The following is a 19896-nucleotide window of genomic DNA, read 5'->3' as shown; positions in this document are numbered from 1 at the left end:
AAATATTTAGTGAAGTGAACACAGCATGCTGCAGACGGCGGGTACAGCCCCTCCCCTCACTAGCAGCTGAGCAGCTGGTGTCGCCAGCATCAAACTAAAATATAACTTCTAACATTAATGTGGGAGCTAAGCAGAAAACTTTATCAGTCATGCCCGTCTGTAACATTAATAGACAATGTTGGTTTAACAGGACAACACAATTATGTGTGTCTGAAAAGTTATGTTAACTGTAAAGTCACAGATTGAAGCTGAAAAAACGTTTGGTTTCTCCCGTAACCCCTGGTTCTCTGATCACATAGTGAGGTAGAAACAGGAGCATCCTGAGCCTAAACTACCAACTCTATTTGATCAGCAATGAAAATATGGTGCCAAGTCACCAGAAGCACAGAAAATAAACAGGGCTGTAGATAAATACATTTGTATGGACAGATCTTGTTTCTGGTTGTTATTTATTTTGGAGGGATTTTTTGTTGTTATCATTGATGTTACTGTTCTGATCTTTATTTAAAAAATGACATGCCTCTTAATTTTTTGCTGCTGTATCGAAAATGGTATCGAGTATTGAATATTTTCCTGGGTATCGATATCGAGTTTGAAATTTTAGTATCGTGACAACCCTACTCTTAACAAAGAAATATAATAGGCCAGTGTTTTTTAATGTGGTGTGATGTGATGTCTTCATATTTCTCCTTTAATTTGACAAGCAGATTTGATTAATTATGATGTGATAAAAACAGCAAATCCTCACATTTCAGAATCTGAAAACAGTTTGGTATTATAGCTTCAATGATTGATAAATTTAAATCAGAATATTTGCTGACTGATTTTTTTTTTGTTGTTGTTGTTGATCAAATACTTGATTGTTTAAGCTCCTGTGAAAAATGTTAGAGATTTGAGCTTTTGAAAAACCAGGAATTTACAAAATTGTGTGTTGAATTGTATAATAGGAATACTTCAGTAGCAATTTTTTTTCCCCTTCAGTATTCCTACTGAGGCCTGGATGGCTATTCCTTGTTTTGACCTTTTTAAACTGAGTGTTTCCCCTCCTCATTGCAGTCTTTCAGTAGTAACCTGTGCTCTCCCCTGTCTTCCAGGCCCTGGCCATGCCCTCAAGTGCACGGGCGGGCAATCTGAAAGACCCCGAGGTGGCAGACCTCTTCTGCAAAGATGATCCGGAGAAGCTGTTCGCTGACCTCCGCGAGATCGGTCATGGTAGCTTTGGAGCCGTTTACTTTGTGAGTAGGGGCGTAAAGTCCTTCTATGTCTGTTTGGTCCTGTGTGTCTTACAGCCTCTTCAGTTCAGGATCATCTGTAAACAAGATGAAGCTTGATTTTTAAGTAAGAATGGGCCTTTTTTGCTAGCATTGTCCTTAAGCTAGTGTTTATAGAAGTATTAATAGCTGTTCTGAGTAGGGTTGGGTAGCGAAATCCTGTGCCAATATGGCACTGTTTCCTATACGACCAGTACCTACCGGACTAAATCACAATGCACATTCGGTGTCTCATTTTGGTTCCAGATTGTGTGTGTAGAGAGAGTGTATGGCTGAGGGAGAGAGAGAAAGCACATGTGTTTGGCAGTGATGAGTGACAGTGAGGCTGCAGCAACCAGAGCAGAGTATGAAGTTAAATGTAGTAGTGTAATAGAGAGTGTAAAAGAGTACAGTTCAGGTAATTTGACAGTGATTAAATGATAGAACTCAAGACCCATGTCGAATTCCTGTGTCTTGCTTGCCACCTGCTGATATAGGTGAAGGGGATTAGCCTCGAAGTTGGTGAGCAAAACTAGCCTCGCATTGGAACCTGACAGGCTCACTTGGTGGGGGCTCGCTATTATAGAAGTGTCTGGCTGCTGAGTCTCTCCAAAGTTAGGGGGACACTTATTGATCCCAACTCAAAATGTATTTTACTGTTATTAGTACTGTAACTGTTATTTAGTGTAAATTATTGAAGTTGGGATAGTTTTTTATTATGTGAATTTGTTAATAAATATATATATATATATATATATTTTTAGTATACTTTCAACTGTTAAGAATTAATATGTTGTTCAATTTCAAGTTTAAATTTTGTTGCTTCAGGCACTGTTCAGGCACCCGAACTGTTTTTAAAGTATTGTTTTAGCACCAGCATCGGAAGGAAAAACACAAATGATGCCAACCCTAGTTCTGAGTGGCCATTCAAAGGCAGAGTGAAAAGGCAGCCATCATGGAGATGTGTAATGATCATTTAAATATGGGGATGGCAGAGGAAATTTTCCAAAAGTCTTTTCTGGAAGACATTCGTGGTGTTGTGTGTACTCTGCACCCTGCCCACTTTCTCACTTCCACACAGCTGGCCAATCACTGTGCGAAGTGGGTGTGAACGTCAGATTGTCGGTTTCGCAAAGTCGCAGAAATTGTTGGAGGCTTCCGAAGCTGTTCGTCTATCTGACAGATAGTTCTAATGCAGTATACTTTTGCAAAGGTGTGTTTAAAGGATTAGGTGAATATTTTGTTTTACTCTGCCCTAACTGATCAGTAGCAGCTGACGTTCCCAATTCCGACCTCATTTACAGTCGTCAGGATGCTATGATGGTGATCATGAGGAACAGCATGAAGTTTTTCACAATCAGAAATTGTTAAGTTTAAGAGTTTTTATTGAGTCACCACAACTGCGTCAGTCTCATTGAGACTTGCTGTCATTTTTGTGGCCATTTTTCTGTTGCTAATTTTCATGGATGTAGCTAGAAAGCCATGCAAGGAGATGAGGTTGCACAAACCGGTGGATACAGCTGTCACTAAGCACAAATGAGAGATGTGGATGGCAAGGCCTGGGAATGTATATCAATATTCTATCTATCTTAAAGGATAACTTTGGTATTTTTCGACCTGGGCCCTATTTCCCTATGTGTATGTGTGCGTATGATTCATAGGTACAACTCGTTCTAAAATTGGTTCAGTATTGAGGGAGGCAGATGCAGCCGGCAGCCGGGAAACAAGCTAAAACGGTAACGGGGGCAAATGCGTCCCGTATAAGTTTGTGCATTAAAAGTGCTTTTTTCTGCCACTGACCGGTTCAGATCGCCAGTGTTATCTCTGTAAATAGCATGCTAAGCATTTCGAACATTGTTTATATAACATTACCTCCACTGTGTCTGTAGCTCTCTCTACTCGTGGGACAGCCGTTTTCTTGAGGAAGAGGTGTTTCGGGATTGGATGTCTTCTCTTCTTCGGCTGGCAGTAGTCATCTTGGGAGAAGTGAGCACTGCAGACCCGATGGTCTGCAAGGCACAGTGTCTGGATAGGAGTGTTAGCATCCATTTGTAGCACAACTAGCCACAACTTCAGCATCTCGCCGAAGTCCGACAAAGGCAGCCTGTGAAAGCTGTACAGGGTGTTGCGCGACATCCTGTTCTTGCAATTCGGATAAGCACAAACACGAACCATTGTTTTCAATCGATGCAGTAAAACACTGAACTGTACTCCGGGACAACCAGCGCCACTCTGAGCGGCGCTCAGCATGGCTCCTCTGTTTTCTTCTGGCAACAAGCAAAGCTCTCGCGAGATGACGTCACAGCCCAGAGGAAGTGAAGGGTAAGGGAAACCCTTAGTATGCTATTTACAGAGATAACACTGGCGATCTGAACCGGTCAGTGGCGATAAAAAACACTTTTAATGCACAAACTTATACGGGACGCATTTGCCCCCGTTACCGTTTTAGTTCGTTTCGCGGCTGCCAGCTGCATCCGCCTCCCTCAATACTGAACCAATTTTAGAACGAGTTGTACCTATGAATCAAACGCACACATACACATGGGGAAATAGGGCCCAGGTTGAAAAATACCGAAGTTATCCTTTAATATGAGACTAGACATTGTGTTAGCTTTTGGATATTGTAAGTTTGTAAGGGTTGTCTTTTCCTGGTTTTTAAAGGCTGTGTTACAGTAAAGTGTTGTAATTTTCGGACCTTACCAGACTGTTCTGTTCTATTATTCACCTTTACCTATTTAGTTATTATATCCACATTACTGATTTATCAAAAATCCCATTGTGTAAATACTTTGTGGAAGCACTAGTAGTCAGCCCTGCAGTATTGTTGCAATATCAAAATCAAAGTATTTGGTCAAAGATATTGTGGTATTTGATTTTCTCTATATCGCCAAGCACTAGTTGCAGTGATTCAGAGATCTGGAACCAGAGCAAACAAACAAACAGTTAAAATATGATTATCTTCTTCTTGTTTGTAGCTACTTTCCTGTTTTGTGAGCAAGTATATAGCAACCAGATACTCTGCGTGGTGTACCTGCAGCCCCCAATGTGGTGATTATTTTGAAGATAATGAAACTGTTAGGATCTTTATCTGGTTTTTCAAGCATTCCCTTTAGAAACAATATACACTGAGCCCAAGAAGCCTGAGCTGTAACCACTGTTGCTTTGTGTGGGTTTCTTAAAGACAGAAATTCTGTCTCATCTGCATTTTGTCATTAATAAGGAAACTGTGAATGTGAAAATGTCCCCACCTAATTATCAAAACAGTGGGAACACAGTGCGTTTTCACTAAGCTGTGTTTCTCATTCTACCTGTAAAATATTCTTCAGGCTGTGAGGTAGACTAACACCTCCACAGTGTTCTCGCTGAATGTCTGAGTTTCAGAGGATCCTTAAAAGGCCATTAGAGATGTGCTACAAAAATAGATGATGTGCATCAATTTGCATCAATTTAACAAGAGTGGCACAGCTTTATACTGTATTTCCTCAGAGCCCAGACTGTATGTCTGTGTCAGAGGGGACAACTGGCCTTAAATGACCCTTGACAACAACATCCAGATCACAAAATAACCTTATTTAAAGAGGGTTGTACAGCTCATCTGGTTCCATATTTAATGTTATTTTTCTGTGGGAATTATTCTCAGCAGAAACAACAATGATGCATCGCTTTGTTGTTTACAGTCTGGAGTAGGACTTCATGTTGTCTGTGTCATCTGAGTGCAACATGACTTCATGTGGTGTCTGATAGCAGCATCCTGGCTTGGGATTTAGGATTAAGCCCTTGTGGAGGATTAGGCACTTTAAATAGATTTGAGAAAATACCTGTATTTTATTCAGAAATAGATAAAGTAGTTTGGTTGTTAAATGGATCATCGTGTACATCTTTTGTTCTCAGCTCTCTGAACATATCCAGTTGATCTTGTGGCACCACCATGTGGTCGTAAAATTAACATGCATTCTTTACTCTGGAAAAGATGCTTTTGCATAAACTAGAATATTCACAGCAGTAATCATGCAAGAATTATGAAAGCACCCCAAGGTATCTACCCTTAAGCAAGATCAGTAAACCCAGCTGGTCAGACTGTTATCACGCTGGGCAGCTTTCAGGTGTGAATGTGTGAAACTGTGTTAGTGTAGTCGGGACTTTTGGTGAAGCTTCCCTGAATAAATAGAAATTAAAGAATTAGTTTCTGTGCAATGTTGGACTTTGTTTCATATCCCATGCCAGTGAATTTAGTAAGTAATTTATTTAGTAATAAGTTTTAGTTTTTATATTTGGATAGGATGTTCTTTTTTGTTTGTTGGTTTCTTAGAGTTGTACCGATACCAGTATCGGAAACGCCTCGGATACTGCCTAAAATGCGGTATCGGGTATCGGCGAGTACAGCCTATGACCAATCCGATACCACATAATGCCTCACATCATCACGCATACTCACGCTACAGGCAAACAAAACAGAAACGGAGAGGAGTTTGAAAAGCATTCTACTGTAGCCTTTAAAATGTCTTTTTTACCAAATTGTGTGGCTGCACCGTAACCTGTGTCTTGATCTGTGTCAACACTGGATAATAATAATAAAAAAAAGTTTTATGGCATTCATTCTACTGTTATTTGTTTATATCTTAATATTTTACATAGTTTTAGGAGTTGAGACATACAACAATTCATATCCCATCCATTTTTATTTTATGCACTGGTATCGGATCGGTACTCGGTATCGGCAGATACCTAAGGTTCAGGGATCAGAATCAGTATCGGGAAGGAAAAAGTGGTATAGGTACATCTCTATTGTTTTTTCTAAGTTTCCTAAGTTAATTTTGAAGGGCTTTGTGTTAATAAAAAAATGGTACTATGATGTTGCATTCTTCATTTTTTTTCTTCAACTAACTTGGTTCCTCCAGTGTTAAAACTAATGATGATTGTGTTTCCAATAGGCTCGAGATGTGCGCAACAATGAGGTGGTGGCCATCAAGAAAATGTCGTACAGTGGCAAGCAGACAAACGAGGTAACAAACTGTAAAGAAATATGTAATTTCCTTTTACATTTTAAAGTCCCTTCTCATGCTTCACTTACTCTCTGTAGAAATTATTAAGATATTTCTCTGTTAGGCAATGAAAGGGTCATATTCTACTTATTAACCTCCTCAGTTGGTTTTAAAATGTCTTTTAAAATCTACCTCCATATTATCTCTTAGTCTACAACTGTTAACTGTGAACTCTGGAAAAATGAGTTCATAAAACTCCACCTTCTCACATATTTTTTTCCTTACTACTGTTTTTGACAGAGTAAAATGCTAAAAAATATCAAGATCTGGTCTTGTTATTGTAATTGATGACTAAACTATTTTTTTTTATTGATAATAATGTGTGTATAAATGTGCCGAAAAATACAAGATCAGGACTCACTGAGGGTTTTGTGTTCATGTACAGAAATGGCAGGACATCATTAAAGAGGTGAAGTTCCTGCAGAAACTCCGCCACCCCAACACTATTGAGTATCGGGGATGTTACCTGAAAGAGCACACAGCATGGGTACGTATGGTGTCAGTCAGTGGGAGGGTTGTCATATCCAATAGGATGACCTTATTTAGATGGAAAATTATCTGTAACAAATGTCAGAAAATAGTGAAAAATCTCCATCACAAGTTTCTTCAGCGTCTCCTTAGATAACTGTCTCTGTTCTCTCTGTTCAGATATATTTAATGTGCAGTGATACAAAGGGGGGAAAAGGAGCAAATCCTTACTTTGCGAGCTGGAAACAGCAAACGTACAGCATATTTAATTAATGAGTAACTTTAACACACAACAAAGAGAGAGACCATTGGTGCAATTTTATTCATCCTTTATTATAAGCAGTGGTGGAAAGTAGCTAAGTACATTTACTTGTCTGACACCAGACTGAATTGTCAACTCGTTACACTCCGTTTCCATCTTTAGTCCGACATTGCCTCCACTCTAACTGATTTCTGTTGAGGGGAGTGATTTGATATTCTCTAACCAATCACTAGAGACCAACATATCTGCTTAAATCTAACATCATTTTAAGTCCACAGTGATGCACATCCATGCCAACATACTGGTTTTGCCAAGGTTTTAAGTGTTAAGTGCAGCCAAGTAAAAAAACAAAACAAAAAACATGTCGGACAATATTGAGAATTAGTACAGCCTTGATAGCAGTGTCTATTCTATCTGTTGAGTCACCATTGTTGTCATTACTGCTCATTGCTTCTGGTGCACAGCTTGACAGGGTGGCGCTAATGGGCTAATCTTTAGTCAGCCTTCAGCACTGATTGGATCGATATCTTTTTCAACCAAGAAACCACTGTGTCATGTCATGAATCAGTGAACTCGTAGCGCGGAGATTGAATTTCTGGACCCACCAGGCAATGCATTTACTCAAGTACCATGTGTTTACTCAAGTACTGTACTTAGTACAGTTTTGATTCATTGTTGTGAGGGCTCGTCCTGGGGAGGTAGACTGTACAGCCTAACCCGGCGGGGGAGTGTGATAGCCTAACAAGGCTTCCTTCCCTGGGTCTACCTCCTCTGTGGTAGTATAGGTAAGGTAAAGGAGGTTGTTCGGTTAGTGTGGGGAGCAGTGAGACCTGGCATTAGGGGAGTGTCTCTGGGACGCCAGAGATCACTGTCTAGCCTCCTGGAGGTGTCGTGGGACTAACTAGACGAAACACCGGTGAAAGGAGGTTCCCACCCGATGACCCCAAAGACATGCTAGTTATCACTGCTCACGGGTCTGTATAGTTAAGCCTTGCCATAATAGCTTATCGTAGGGCTTAGGAGGATTATTCACTGAGCGCTGATCCCTTTTTTTTTTTTTTTTTTTTTATTATTATTAGAGCACAAACTTCTTGTGTTTATTAGAATTGAGATACATAAGTGTGTATTTACTTGAACATTTTCATCGTCTGTTACATTCTGAAAGCAGGACTTTGATTTGTAACACAGTATTTATTAGGGGTGGGAATCTTTGGGCACCTCATGATTCGATTACGATTACGATTCAGGGGCTACGATTCGATTATAAAACGATTATTGATGCATCTTTAATTTATGTATATTGATGCACTTTTTCACAACACACATTTCTTTTTGTCTCACTGAATAAGCATTCAGCACTTGCAATTTTTAAAAACAGTGCATTTGTAATAAGAAAGAGTTGAATTCATTTTCATTATATTTTATTAAACATATAAATGGAAATGCTTGCAAACTGGAAAGTTACAACTTCATTGTACGGAACCAAAGGTAACAACAGGTATCTTAAATCACAGGATAAAATGCGTAGTTAGAGTAACAAATGATTCGGTGGCGACAGATGTCCACGCATCACATGTAACTGCGTTCCTACCTGCCTTCAACAGTGAGGCCATGACTTCTGTTTTGGTTTGGTTGTAGAGTGTCGGTGAAATAGCGTCGGGATGGGATGGTGTATCTGGGCTCCAGTGTATGCAGCAGTGCTCGAAATCCCTGATTTTCCACGACAGAATAAGGACGCAAATCCTTGGCAATAAATGCCGCGATGGCCTTCGTAATTCGCTTTGCCTTTTCCGATGAGGGTGGCAGCTTTCTAATTGCTTCCTCGATTGTTCTCTGGTCGGTAGCGCCACTAGTTGCCGCAGCAACGAGAGCCTGCCGTCTCCCTGACTCCTCTGTCAGGTGGAATCGAGTTACATGGCTTCTCATGTTTGTTGTGTTGCCAAAGTATTTTATTTTAGCACGACACAGCTTACATATAACGTGGCTCTTGTCCAGTTCGCTTCCGCCGTCAACGTTGTAGGAGCCGAAGTATTTCCGCACATTTGCTTTTAAATTAGAAGGAGCTGTTCAGCTCTCACGGCGAGGTGGGTAGCGGTCACCCATGTTTGTTTTCCTCTGTACGCGTGTCAGCATGTCTGCTCCAGGTGCGCATCCCAAAGTGTCCCAGAGATGACATGTACCGCGCTTCTTAGTTCCGCATTATTTAGAACCTTCTGTATTACTCTAATTAACAGATTTAAATAATCGAAATTTGGACGTTTGTGAATCGATTCAAATTTGTCCACGTCCGAATCGCGATGCATCTAAGAATCGGAAATTTCCCCCGCCCCTAGTATTTATACACTGTTGTATTGCTGCTTTTACTTAAATAAAAGATTTGAGTACTTCTTCCACCACCGTCTACATCTGTATTGTTTATGCAGTATTATAAATGTTAATGTGAAAAAATTAAAAGTGTGCGTGTGTGTGTTTCTGCTAATCATCATGTTTGACTGTTCCTCCCTCAGCTGGTGATGGAGTACTGCCTCGGCTCAGCCTCGGACCTCCTCGAAGGTCAGTTAAACACTCAAGCACTTAATCAGTTATTAAAACATCATTATTCACCCATCTCCTCTTATTGTTTGTGACTCCTCTTGTCCTCTCCTCCTTGCAGTTCACAAAAAGCCACTTCAGGAAATAGAAATAGCTGCTATTACCCATGGTGCACTGCAGGGATTAGCATATCTTCACTCTCACAACATGATTCACAGGTAACATCTTTTTCACTGTTGTTGGCTCTTTAAATCCTAGCCTTTCTGGCAACAATATAAGAAGAATTATTACTATTCATATATATACATACATACATATATATATATATATATATATATATATATATATATATATATATATATATATATATATATATATATAAATGTACGTATGTATGTATGTATATATTGGGTACATGGTGCTACATTTTAACTTCGAGATCTATTTTGTAATGACTTTATATTTTTATATTTTCAAATAGAATGTTCAGCAACAATCAAACATTAATAAGGGCACAAAAAAACACTATCTTGTTACTAGGTGCAGTAGGCTTCACAGTAAGAATAAGAATGTATATTTATCAGAGTGAGTTTACATGTTGAGCTCAAAACAAGTTGAGACAAGCAGGGGAATGTTTTTGGCATCCTGACAGTCTAAATATGAGTTCTTCAGGTGTAATTGAATCCCTTATTTTACAACCTTATTATTGAAGACTACAAACAAATTGAGACATTTACCAACCTCTTCAGTACACTTTAATTTGTAATGATAATTGACTTAATTATATGTTTATACCACTCGTCCCTGAGGCCCTACTACTCTTCGCGGGTAATTTTGACATTGATAAATTAATATTAAAAATGCTTCAGAATTCTCCTGTTATTGAAATCCCACATTCCCCCTTCATGTAAGTCTTGCCTGTGCAACATTATGTCCTTTCTAAATCTGGAAAAACTTACATTTTCTGTAAGAGGTGGCTCTGATAGATTCTACTCTCACTGGCAACCACTGATTAGCTGCTTTGATCGGCTGCCTGTGAGTGAGATTGCACTATAGAGGTTGAATCATATGTGACAATTGTGCAGTAAGTTTGTGCCCTGCTGCCTGATCGTCACCCAATCATTCCCCTGGAAAATATTCATAGAAATATAGGTGTTTTATATATATGCTCTCGCATGTTCTGCACTCTGAATATCCTGGCTGCTGAACCCATATCCTAAGACTGGGAATTCTAAAGCACTGCAACAATGTTGGGAGGAAGCCTTTGGGGAGGAGGCAATGGGGTTATGGGTTTAAAATCATAATACAGAAAAGAAAACACTAAAAAATGCCTTCTGTAATTCTGTTCTGTTTGTGTACAGCATACTCCCATTTTGACTTATTTTTCGATAAAATGTTGATACCAAAAATGCTTCAGGTAGCATCTTAATGTGTATGTAACAAACACTGTTTGCACTAATGTCCGATTGTTGTCTGTAGGGACGTGAAAGCGGGAAACATCCTGCTGACAGAGCCCGGTCAGGTTAAACTGGGGGACTTTGGTTCTGCTTCGATCGTGGCTCCTGCCAACTCCTTCGTGGGGACTCCCTACTGGTAGGTGTTGTCTTTCTCTACACCAACTACATTTACTCATGAAGCAGACCTGTTGAAATTTTAGGATGTATAGACCATCATTTCTCCTCTTAGAAAAGTTTATCCTAACAAGTAATGCTCTTTGTGTGCTTAAAGATCCAGTGTGTAGGATTTAGTGGGACATATTTGCATAAAATTGTATATAAAATTCACAATTATGATTTCATTAGTGTATAATCAAGTGGAACTAAGTGTCCTGTTTTTGTAACCTAAGGACAGGTCCTCCTTTATGGAGTCCGCCATGTCCTTTCCACAGTAGCCCAGAACAGACAAACAACACACTGGTTCCAGAAAGGGCCATTCGCATTTTCGCTCTGGCCACCATAGTCCTCCTGCACGCTGGTCACATGGGAGAAGTTTCAGTTGGTTGCAATGTGCACCACTAGATGCCACTAAATCCCACACACTTGACCTTCAAATCCTACTTTTGTAGATGGATTATTGTGATACAAATCATGTGTCATGTCTAGCGTTGCAAAGGGTTGGTAAATTTTACTGAAATTTTCCAAGGGAAGTTAAGGATGTTTCAATATATATATATTAATTTTTTCTGCAGTTCAGGGTCAATAAAAAAGAAGGCAGATATGAAGTCACAGCACTATGAGATTCCTACATTTTCTGTATCAGAGATGTCAGCTGTGCATTGTGTTTTTCAGGATGGCTCCAGAAGTGATCTTGGCGATGGATGAGGGCCAGTATGACGGCAAGGTGGACGTCTGGTCACTGGGCATCACCTCGATAGAGCTGGGTAAACGCTGCAGTCTGACCCTTTTAGTCTTTTAGATGAGTATTTACATCCAGACAGTGAATTTATTCTGACAATGTGTTCTTTCCGCAGCGGAGAGGAAGCCCCCACTGTTTAATATGAATGCTATGAGTGCCTTATATCACATCGCTCAGAATGAAAGCCCCATTCTTCAGTCCAATCACTGGTGAGAATATTTGTGTGTCTCCTCTGTTTTTAGTTTGATTTCAACTCAAGATTAAGACTTAATTGTGAGAAAAAATTTGCATTTAATTATCAATTTATCTTGAGATAATAAGTTGTTTTGTAAATTATTTAATTATCTACCTGTTGCAAGTGATTATGATATGTAGGTCTCTTTTCTTTCTCTTCTGCAATTTCTGTTCCTTTCTCTATTGAGAGGAGTGACTCCATGAATTTGATAATGAGTTAGTTAATTTGTGACAGAGAGAAAACAATATTTGATAGCTTCTTTGGATGTAAAAAAAAAATTGTCATTGTCAGACAACCTAACAAATTTAAACGCTGCTGCTGCTCTTTGTTTTGACTCATTTCTTTTTCAGCTTTATGTGTTACAGTATTATTACTATTATTGAATAACATAAACCCTTGTTTCTCTGCAGGTCTGATTCCTTCCGAAACTTTGTTGACTCTTGCCTACAGAAGATTCCCCAGGACCGGCCTACCTCGGATGTGCTGCTGAATGTGAGAACTCATCTTATTATTATAAGTATCTCACCAAAACGAACACTCATAAACCTCCTCTGGAGTGTTGTTGTGCTCATCCATCATCTCCACCCTTCCTTCTGTAGCATCGGTTCTTGTGCCGTGAGCGTCCGCTGACGGTGATCATGGATCTGATCGCACGAACCAAGGATGCAGTGCGAGAGCTAGACAACCTGCAATACCGCAAGATGAAGAAGATCCTCTTCCAAGAGACGCAGCAGAACGGCCCAGTGTCTGAGGGAGGGGAGGATGAGGAGGTGAGGAGCAGGGACAGGGGGAGATGGAGATGAAGTCCTATGTATTGGCAAAGGGGGAAAGGGAGGAAGGGCATACTTTATGTATTTCTGTCTGTGGTGAATGAATATATGAAAACAATACACCACATCAAAAAAGACAAATTATGCATGCAGACAAAAATAAAAACCTGAAGACCTGTCTCCTTAAAAATATCTACAGTATATGGAGCTAAATCCAGTGTGTTTGTTTGTGTCAGGAGGTGGAGCAGTACCTGTTGCGAACAGGCACAGTTAACAGCATGGAGAGCTCCCAGTCAGTGCCCAGCATGTCCATCTCAGCCAGTTCTCAGAGCAGCTCGGTCAACAGTCTGGCAGACGCCTCTGATGACAGCAGCAGTGAGATGGCCATGATGCAGGAGGGCGAGCACACTGTCACCTCCAACAGCTCCATCATCCACCGACCCACGGTAAAGACCAAGAGGTTCACTTTGTGCTAAAAATGCGGAACTGGACCTGATCTGTGAAATAAAAATCCAATCATTCATCATGTTCCTCATTATCTAAAGAATTATGCTAAGTTTGGTACCTGTAAATTGTCAGTTGAGAAATTAAACATTTTTTACAGATTTGGGGGTGTAGATATGAACTGAGAAATTTGGTTTTGTTTTGTTTTTATGTGTGTGATAAAAAAAGTGTCTTACCCTTCTTCCTTATTTACTCACCCCCCTCCTTAGGGTCAGGATAACATCTATGATGACCCCTACCAGCCAGAGATGGACCAACCCCAGGCTCCCTCAGCCGGACGTCGTCGAGCCTACTACCGCAACCGTGACCACTTTGCTACCATCCGAACTGCTTCTTTGGTAAATTCAGAGAGCATATAAAGATTTGACTTTTGCACAGCGACATGTAAGATTTAGTCCCTTCACACTTCACACACATAGAACATAGATGCAAATATATAGTGCTATAGTGTTTCTTGCTAAATACACTTTTACCAAGCACACAGCAGTTACAGAGGAGGAAAATTGAATTCAGCCAGCCCAGTCTCCCCAATCTCACACCTGAATGAGCAGGGAAGAACTTATAATGTGCAGTTAATTACTGCAGCAATGGGCATGGACAGATAGTGGCACTTATATGTTGGTGTAAGACAGCTTTGTGTTCAGTAGTTTACGCATTCTGATTATTAATGTAATGTCTCAAAATCTCTCAATGCTTTGTCTTTGCCCTCCAAAAATGTCAGCTCCATTTTCAGTAAAGTCAGGGTTGTACAGATATCTTCTCTAGGTTAGATTGAGAGCTGCAAATGTCATATGGGACTTTGAGCTGCATTTCTTTTTCCAGTTTAAAGGGCTCTTCCCTGCTTTGTTCAGATGCCTTTATGCCACATTTTGCGCACACTAGTGTATATGACAGCAGTTGTAGCAAGTTTTACATCAGTTTGCCAGGCCTCTGCTGGCCAGCTGAAATGAACGCCCACCTTCAAACATCAGCGTTGACCTGTTCACCTCTTCACCTCTTCCCCTCATCCAGGTAACCCGTCAGATTCAGGAACATGAGCAGGGCTCGGCACTGCGAGAGCAGATGTCTGGCTACAAACGTATGAGGCGGCAGCACCAGAAGCAGCTGATGGGGCTAGAGAACAAGCTGAAGGCGGAGATGGATGAACATCAGCTGAAGCTGGACAAAGAGCTGGAGAACCAGAGGAACAGCTTCTCCACTGAAGCAGACAAGCTGGCAAAGAAGCACCAGGCCATCCTAGAGAAAGAGGTGACATCAGGACTTCATGTATCAGTAGACTCAGTGTGATCACACCTTTATCCTGTTGACCTGAAATTTGATCATTTCATAATTGCTGCTATGTCTGAATTAGCACTGCTGTTTCTTTAAGCCAGCCTCTTACCCTCAGCCTCTGTTTGTGTTGTCTTGCAGACGAAAGCAGCTCTGACGGAAGAGAAGAAGTTCCAGCAGCACATACTGGGCCAGCAGAAGAAAGAATTGACCAGTTTACTGGAGTCACAGAAACGGCAGTACCGTCAGCGAAAGGATCAGTTGAAAGAGGTAAGAGCTAACGCATATTAAAACTAATGTTGACAATGGATGATATTCCCCAAACCAGAGAACATGCGTATTAGCACTTACACCCCATGTCCTCTAAATGTAGTTGTTGCCCTCCTCCAGCGGTCCAGATGTTCACTGGAAATATTTAAGACGCGATGTTGTTTGGAGTTGTTTAGCCATCCTTTTGTGTTTTAGTGTTAAAAACATGATTGCAGCTCTTTTAGATTAGTGCTACACGATTTTATAAAAATGTGCGATTGCGATTTGAGTGGACGATATCGCGATTTGCGATTGCGATTACAATATAATACATAAATGGTATCATGAGTCTTCTTGCTTGATTCAGTGTTTCCCCTACATTATATCAGGGCGCACTGACCTGACCTGACATAGTTATTGTTATGGACAGTGTAAATGACCATCAACAGACTGAGCACAGTCAAATACACCGCTCACACAGGAGCACAGCACGGCACTGTACACACAGCGGAGCATATGTTGCGTTCAGGCGTTGTCACGTAAATGACTAATTCCAGCACGCCATAGCACAACACAGCAGCATGTCAAGTGGGCCGAACCTGAGCAAAGTTGCTCAGTTTTTAATTTGTTATTATATAGTTTGTTATGGAGTCTGTGATTTCCCCGTGACACTTACAAATGTTTGCGGAACTGTGCTTGGATGTTGTTTTATGAGGCTCTGGCGGCTTTCAGTTGTCTCATTGTCTTTAACGTTAGACGGCTCAGCTTTCTCTCGCATACACTCTTCCTACTTTTCTCTGTGCTGTCTCAAGTGCTGATATAGATTGGTCGTGTTGCCGCGGGATGTGGCAACTTCAACTTTTACACTTACACAGCACGTCTTTCTGTTCAACGTCACTGTACCTAAATCCAAAGTATCGCCATGTAACCGACGTTTTTTTCGCCACCAACTCAGCCTGTTCATGCTCATGCTCTTCTTCAGCGTCTGTGTTGGTCACTGCTGCACGCCGGCTGCACGCACCAGGATAGCTTGTGGGCGTGATGTCAACAAACTCCACACACTACAGGAGAGGTAGTCACGTTCACAGGCACGCACGTTAACATTTATTTACATTAAATTGCAAATCGCAGCCTTTTATGCAGTTATGTAATTGCACAGCCTGACATCGCGATTGCAATTGCAGTTAGATTAATCGTGCAGCACTAATTTAGATGCAGTAAACAGATACTTGACGATGGTTGCACACTGATCTTTATTTTGCATTTATATTTCCTGAGTAGTTTGGATTAGCAAAAGGAAAAAATATAACATTCCCTTCCCTGCTTAAAACAAAGTTTTAGTTTCATACTTTTGTATAATTTGTACTGTTTTAGTCTTATTTAAATATCTGGTTATACATTTTCTGTGTGTGTAGTGTGGAGGGGCTACAACTACATTTCATTGTGACAGTGTTGTAGAATGAAATTAAGCCTTGAAATGAAATCTATCATAACATATAAAGCTGCATTTACATACATTAACTTCAAATTCAGCCATGAAGGAGACACTTGGCTCACACATCTGTTAGTTTTAGGGGAAATAATCGATTCTTAGATGCATCACAACGCGGACGTGGACCATCGAGCATCGATTCACAAATGTCAGTTATCAGTTATCTCAGTGTTAACTTAATAACGTGATGTTGACGGAACAAGAGAGGGGGAACTCAACTGTGAGGGCAGTGCGGCACCCGGACGGTTTCAGCGCAGAACACGCTAGAGTTAACTTGTAATTTATCTTCACAAAGGGCATTGGTTGCAGGCTTGTTTTAAATTAATATCTAAATAATTACATTACATCGCATTATCATGGCCACATACTTTGGCACATAGAAACTAGAAAAGAATTTACCTCTTTTGAACATTGCTCTTGCCAAGTAAATCTTCATGGCAGGACAGTCAGCATTAGTTGATGTCCACATTGATCTATTTTTGTTCACTTTGGGCCCCCTCTTACTCTTCGACTTTTAACAGGAGCTGAATGAGAACCAGTCGACTCCGAAGCGGGAGAAGCAGGAGTGGTTGATCCGTCAGAAGGAGTGTCTGCAGCAGATGCAGGCGGAGGAGGAGGCTAGCCTGCTCCGGAGGCAGAGGCAGTACTATGAGCTGCAGTGTCGCCAGTATAAGAGGAAGATGCTGCTGGCTCGCCACAACCTGGAGCAGGACCTGCTCAGAGAGGTACGATGGTTAAAATCCCCCCAAAGCTATGCATAAAAAAAATGTGAAATAAATTGGAGATGCACAAATTGAGTGGTGCACTTGTCCTTTGTCAAACACTAAGTACTTCCACTTCAATAAACCCATTGCCTTTGACTGTCTCTGTGGTTGTTAATCTTATGTCTCTTGCATTTCCGCTCTCCCTCTGTTTCATCTTCCACCAGGACCTCAACAAGAAGCAGACCCAGAAGGATCTGGAGTGTGCCATGCTGCTGCGGCACCACGAGTCCACCCAGGAGCTGGAGTTCAGGCAGCTGGGCTCAGTGCAACGGACCCGGGCCGACCTGATCCGGACGCAACACCAGACTGAGCTCACAAACCAGATGGAGTACAACAAGCGTCGGGAGCAAGAACTTCGTCAGAAACACGCCATGGAGGTCCGGCAGCAGCCCAAGAGCCTCAAGGTATGTAGGAGACTTGTGAGGGGGGGTTCATGTCTCAGATTACTTAGGTGGTGGAAGAAGATCCTTTACTTAAGTAACAGTAGAAATACCATGGTCTTAAGATACCAAATATAGGGGTGTTACATTTGTTACGCAGATTTGCTGTCTTATAATCAGATGTCTCGAATTTGTTGTGGTTTTCACACTACATGACTGAGTGGTGACGGGGTCACACACTACAAGATTCTTCACCAGGAGGAATGAGTATGTCATGTGGTGCGTGGGTTGTTCCACAACCTGTGGGCAGGTCAAAAATGGACAAAGCCGTTATTAATAACTTTCGGTAACATTGCGGGCAATAGTCCACCTTTCACCTTCTCCCTCCCACTCTCAGTCTATTCTGAGAGAAATCTGTGGTGCACTGATAAACTTCTTGGCTCATGTCTTAAAACAGTTTACACACAGGACTTGAGCACCAATTTGCCTCTGATCTGGGAGCTTGTCAGGGAGCTTAAAAAAACTCAACAAGAGGAAAAGAGGACTAAAGACATATCTTGTGAAATAGGCATTGCATTGACAAATTTTCATAGACTTTTGCGGCACCGCGTCATGCAAATTTTTCACTCAAAATGAAGCATTTAAACTCTTATCTTTTAATGAAAAAAAATCAAAATATACTATAAAGAATAAAAATGAAAGCACAGTATAGTTTAGTAAAAGTTATATGCAGAATGACTCCTTTCATAGTGTTATGTTGTACTAGAATATTTTATTACTTATCTTTATCACTAGGTCTTGCATGTTAAAATATTTTAATGTTGCAGTTTCAATGTGGAGTCAATTTTAGATACTTTGTTCACTAGGGTTGATTAGTATTTAGAGGTAGAGGTATATTTCAAAGAATGGAAATACTCAAGTAAAGCACGTCCAAATAAAGTAAAATATATCAAATGTCATCTGATTGTTATCAAAACCATGTTTCAGTCCAAAGAGCTGCAGATCAAGCGTCAGTTCCAGGAGACGTGTAAGATCCAGACTCGTCAGTACAAAGCCCTGAGGAACCACCTGCTAGAGAGCACTCCCAAATCCGACCACAAGGCCGTCCTCAAACGCATCAAAGAGGAGCAAACACGTAAGCTGGCCATCCTGGCTGAGCAGTACGACCACTCCATCAACGACATGCTGTCCACACAGGCTGTGAGTAAGGCAAGGAAACCCCCGCGCACCTTGTACACCTGAAACTGCATCTGCACCTCAACACACCACACGTCATCCGTCAGTGCATCAGCATCACCTCAGCGTGTTCATCACAGTTTGAAAATAAAAGCAAAAGTACAAGCAGTGTTGTGGAAAATTTCATTTGTGTGAGCAGCACAAATCAGCAGGTCGACGAAGAAGATTTCTACGAACAAATACCAACTATTATTTTTTTGGCACAGCTTGACAAAATTATTTAGTTATCATTTAAATATCTCTGTCCTACTTTGTAATGTGACTGCTGCACAGCAATTTGCTTAATAAAGTTACATCTTATCTTCTAATTATCTCCCAGCAAAATTGAAGTTATACAATGAAAATACTTTAGCTGAAACACTTTTTTGAATTTATCTACAGAAAATAAACAAGAATTTTTATCGTTGATTTTCTGTTTTAAATCATTCATCAAGTAAAATTTCCACCAATTGTCATGTTCCAGCTTCTTACATGTGAACATCAGGTTGAACAGATTTAGTTTTAGCCCAGTGTTTCACTGTTATTTATTTATAGTGGCAAAACATATTAATTAACATTTCTTTAAATGTAACAGTGAGCGAACAGTTCCTCAGTAAAACACTTAATTAATAAGATAATCTTGCTGTTAAATGAGGAAAGGAAGGAGAGATTGCTGCAAACACATCTGATCAAAAAAACAACAACACTATTTTCCTGCTGTTTTAACAACAGCTGTCAAATCATCACCTCAGTGCTCTGAGCAGATTGAGCTCTTCTGATACTGATGCTCATTCCTGTTTGTTCGTACAGCTGCGCCTAGATGAGACCCAGGAGGCAGAGTACCAGGTGTTGAGGATGCAGCTGCAGCAGGAGCTGGAGCTACTCAACGCCTACCAGAGCAAGATCAAGATCCACACAGACACTCAGCATGAGCGGGAGGTGAAGGACCTGGAGCAGAGGGTGTCCATCCGCCGGGCGCTACTGGAGCAAAGGGTATGAACACAATGTTACACTGTCTTCTTAAACACAGACAACACTATCCAAGCTTTTCAGTGTGTTTTATAATGCTCTACTGCTGGCCTGACACAACTACGTTGCCAACTAGAAAA

The 19896-nt window shown here is 40.8% G+C and overlaps 1 protein-coding gene across 2 annotated transcripts in view; it reads left to right on the top strand.

Moving 5' to 3' along the window:
* The window catches only part of taok2a (TAO kinase 2a), a 31533-nt gene that overhangs the window by 9080 nt on the left and 2557 nt on the right, over window positions 1-19896 (top strand). Inside the window, exons 2-19 of one of the 2 annotated variants that reach the window (XM_033644628.2) lie at window positions 1095-1235; window positions 6182-6253; window positions 6678-6779; window positions 9530-9575; window positions 9676-9772; window positions 11034-11147; window positions 11843-11934; window positions 12025-12118; window positions 12555-12636; window positions 12744-12914; window positions 13151-13360; window positions 13628-13756; window positions 14430-14666; window positions 14829-14957; window positions 16950-17153; window positions 17357-17596; window positions 18560-18772; window positions 19598-19780. In XM_033644628.2, the coding sequence (XP_033500519.2) occupies window positions 1104-1235; window positions 6182-6253; window positions 6678-6779; window positions 9530-9575; window positions 9676-9772; window positions 11034-11147; window positions 11843-11934; window positions 12025-12118; window positions 12555-12636; window positions 12744-12914; window positions 13151-13360; window positions 13628-13756; window positions 14430-14666; window positions 14829-14957; window positions 16950-17153; window positions 17357-17596; window positions 18560-18772; window positions 19598-19780 (2547 nt within the window). In that variant the 5' untranslated portion in view covers window positions 1095-1103. Of the gene's footprint in view, window positions 1-1094; window positions 1236-6181; window positions 6254-6677; window positions 6780-9529; window positions 9576-9675; window positions 9773-11033; window positions 11148-11842; window positions 11935-12024; window positions 12119-12554; window positions 12637-12743; window positions 12915-13150; window positions 13361-13627; window positions 13757-14429; window positions 14667-14828; window positions 14958-16949; window positions 17154-17356; window positions 17597-18559; window positions 18782-19597; window positions 19781-19896 lie in introns of both variants that reach the window. The other variant, XM_033644626.2, reaches the window with a different exon arrangement.

Source organism: Epinephelus lanceolatus, chromosome 18 (genome assembly GCF_041903045.1).
Source record: "Epinephelus lanceolatus isolate andai-2023 chromosome 18, ASM4190304v1, whole genome shotgun sequence".
NCBI classification, from domain to species: Eukaryota; Metazoa; Chordata; class Actinopteri; order Perciformes; family Serranidae; genus Epinephelus; species Epinephelus lanceolatus.
Note: the sequence above shows the minus strand (reverse complement) of the source record. Positions and strands in the feature narration are given on the sequence as shown.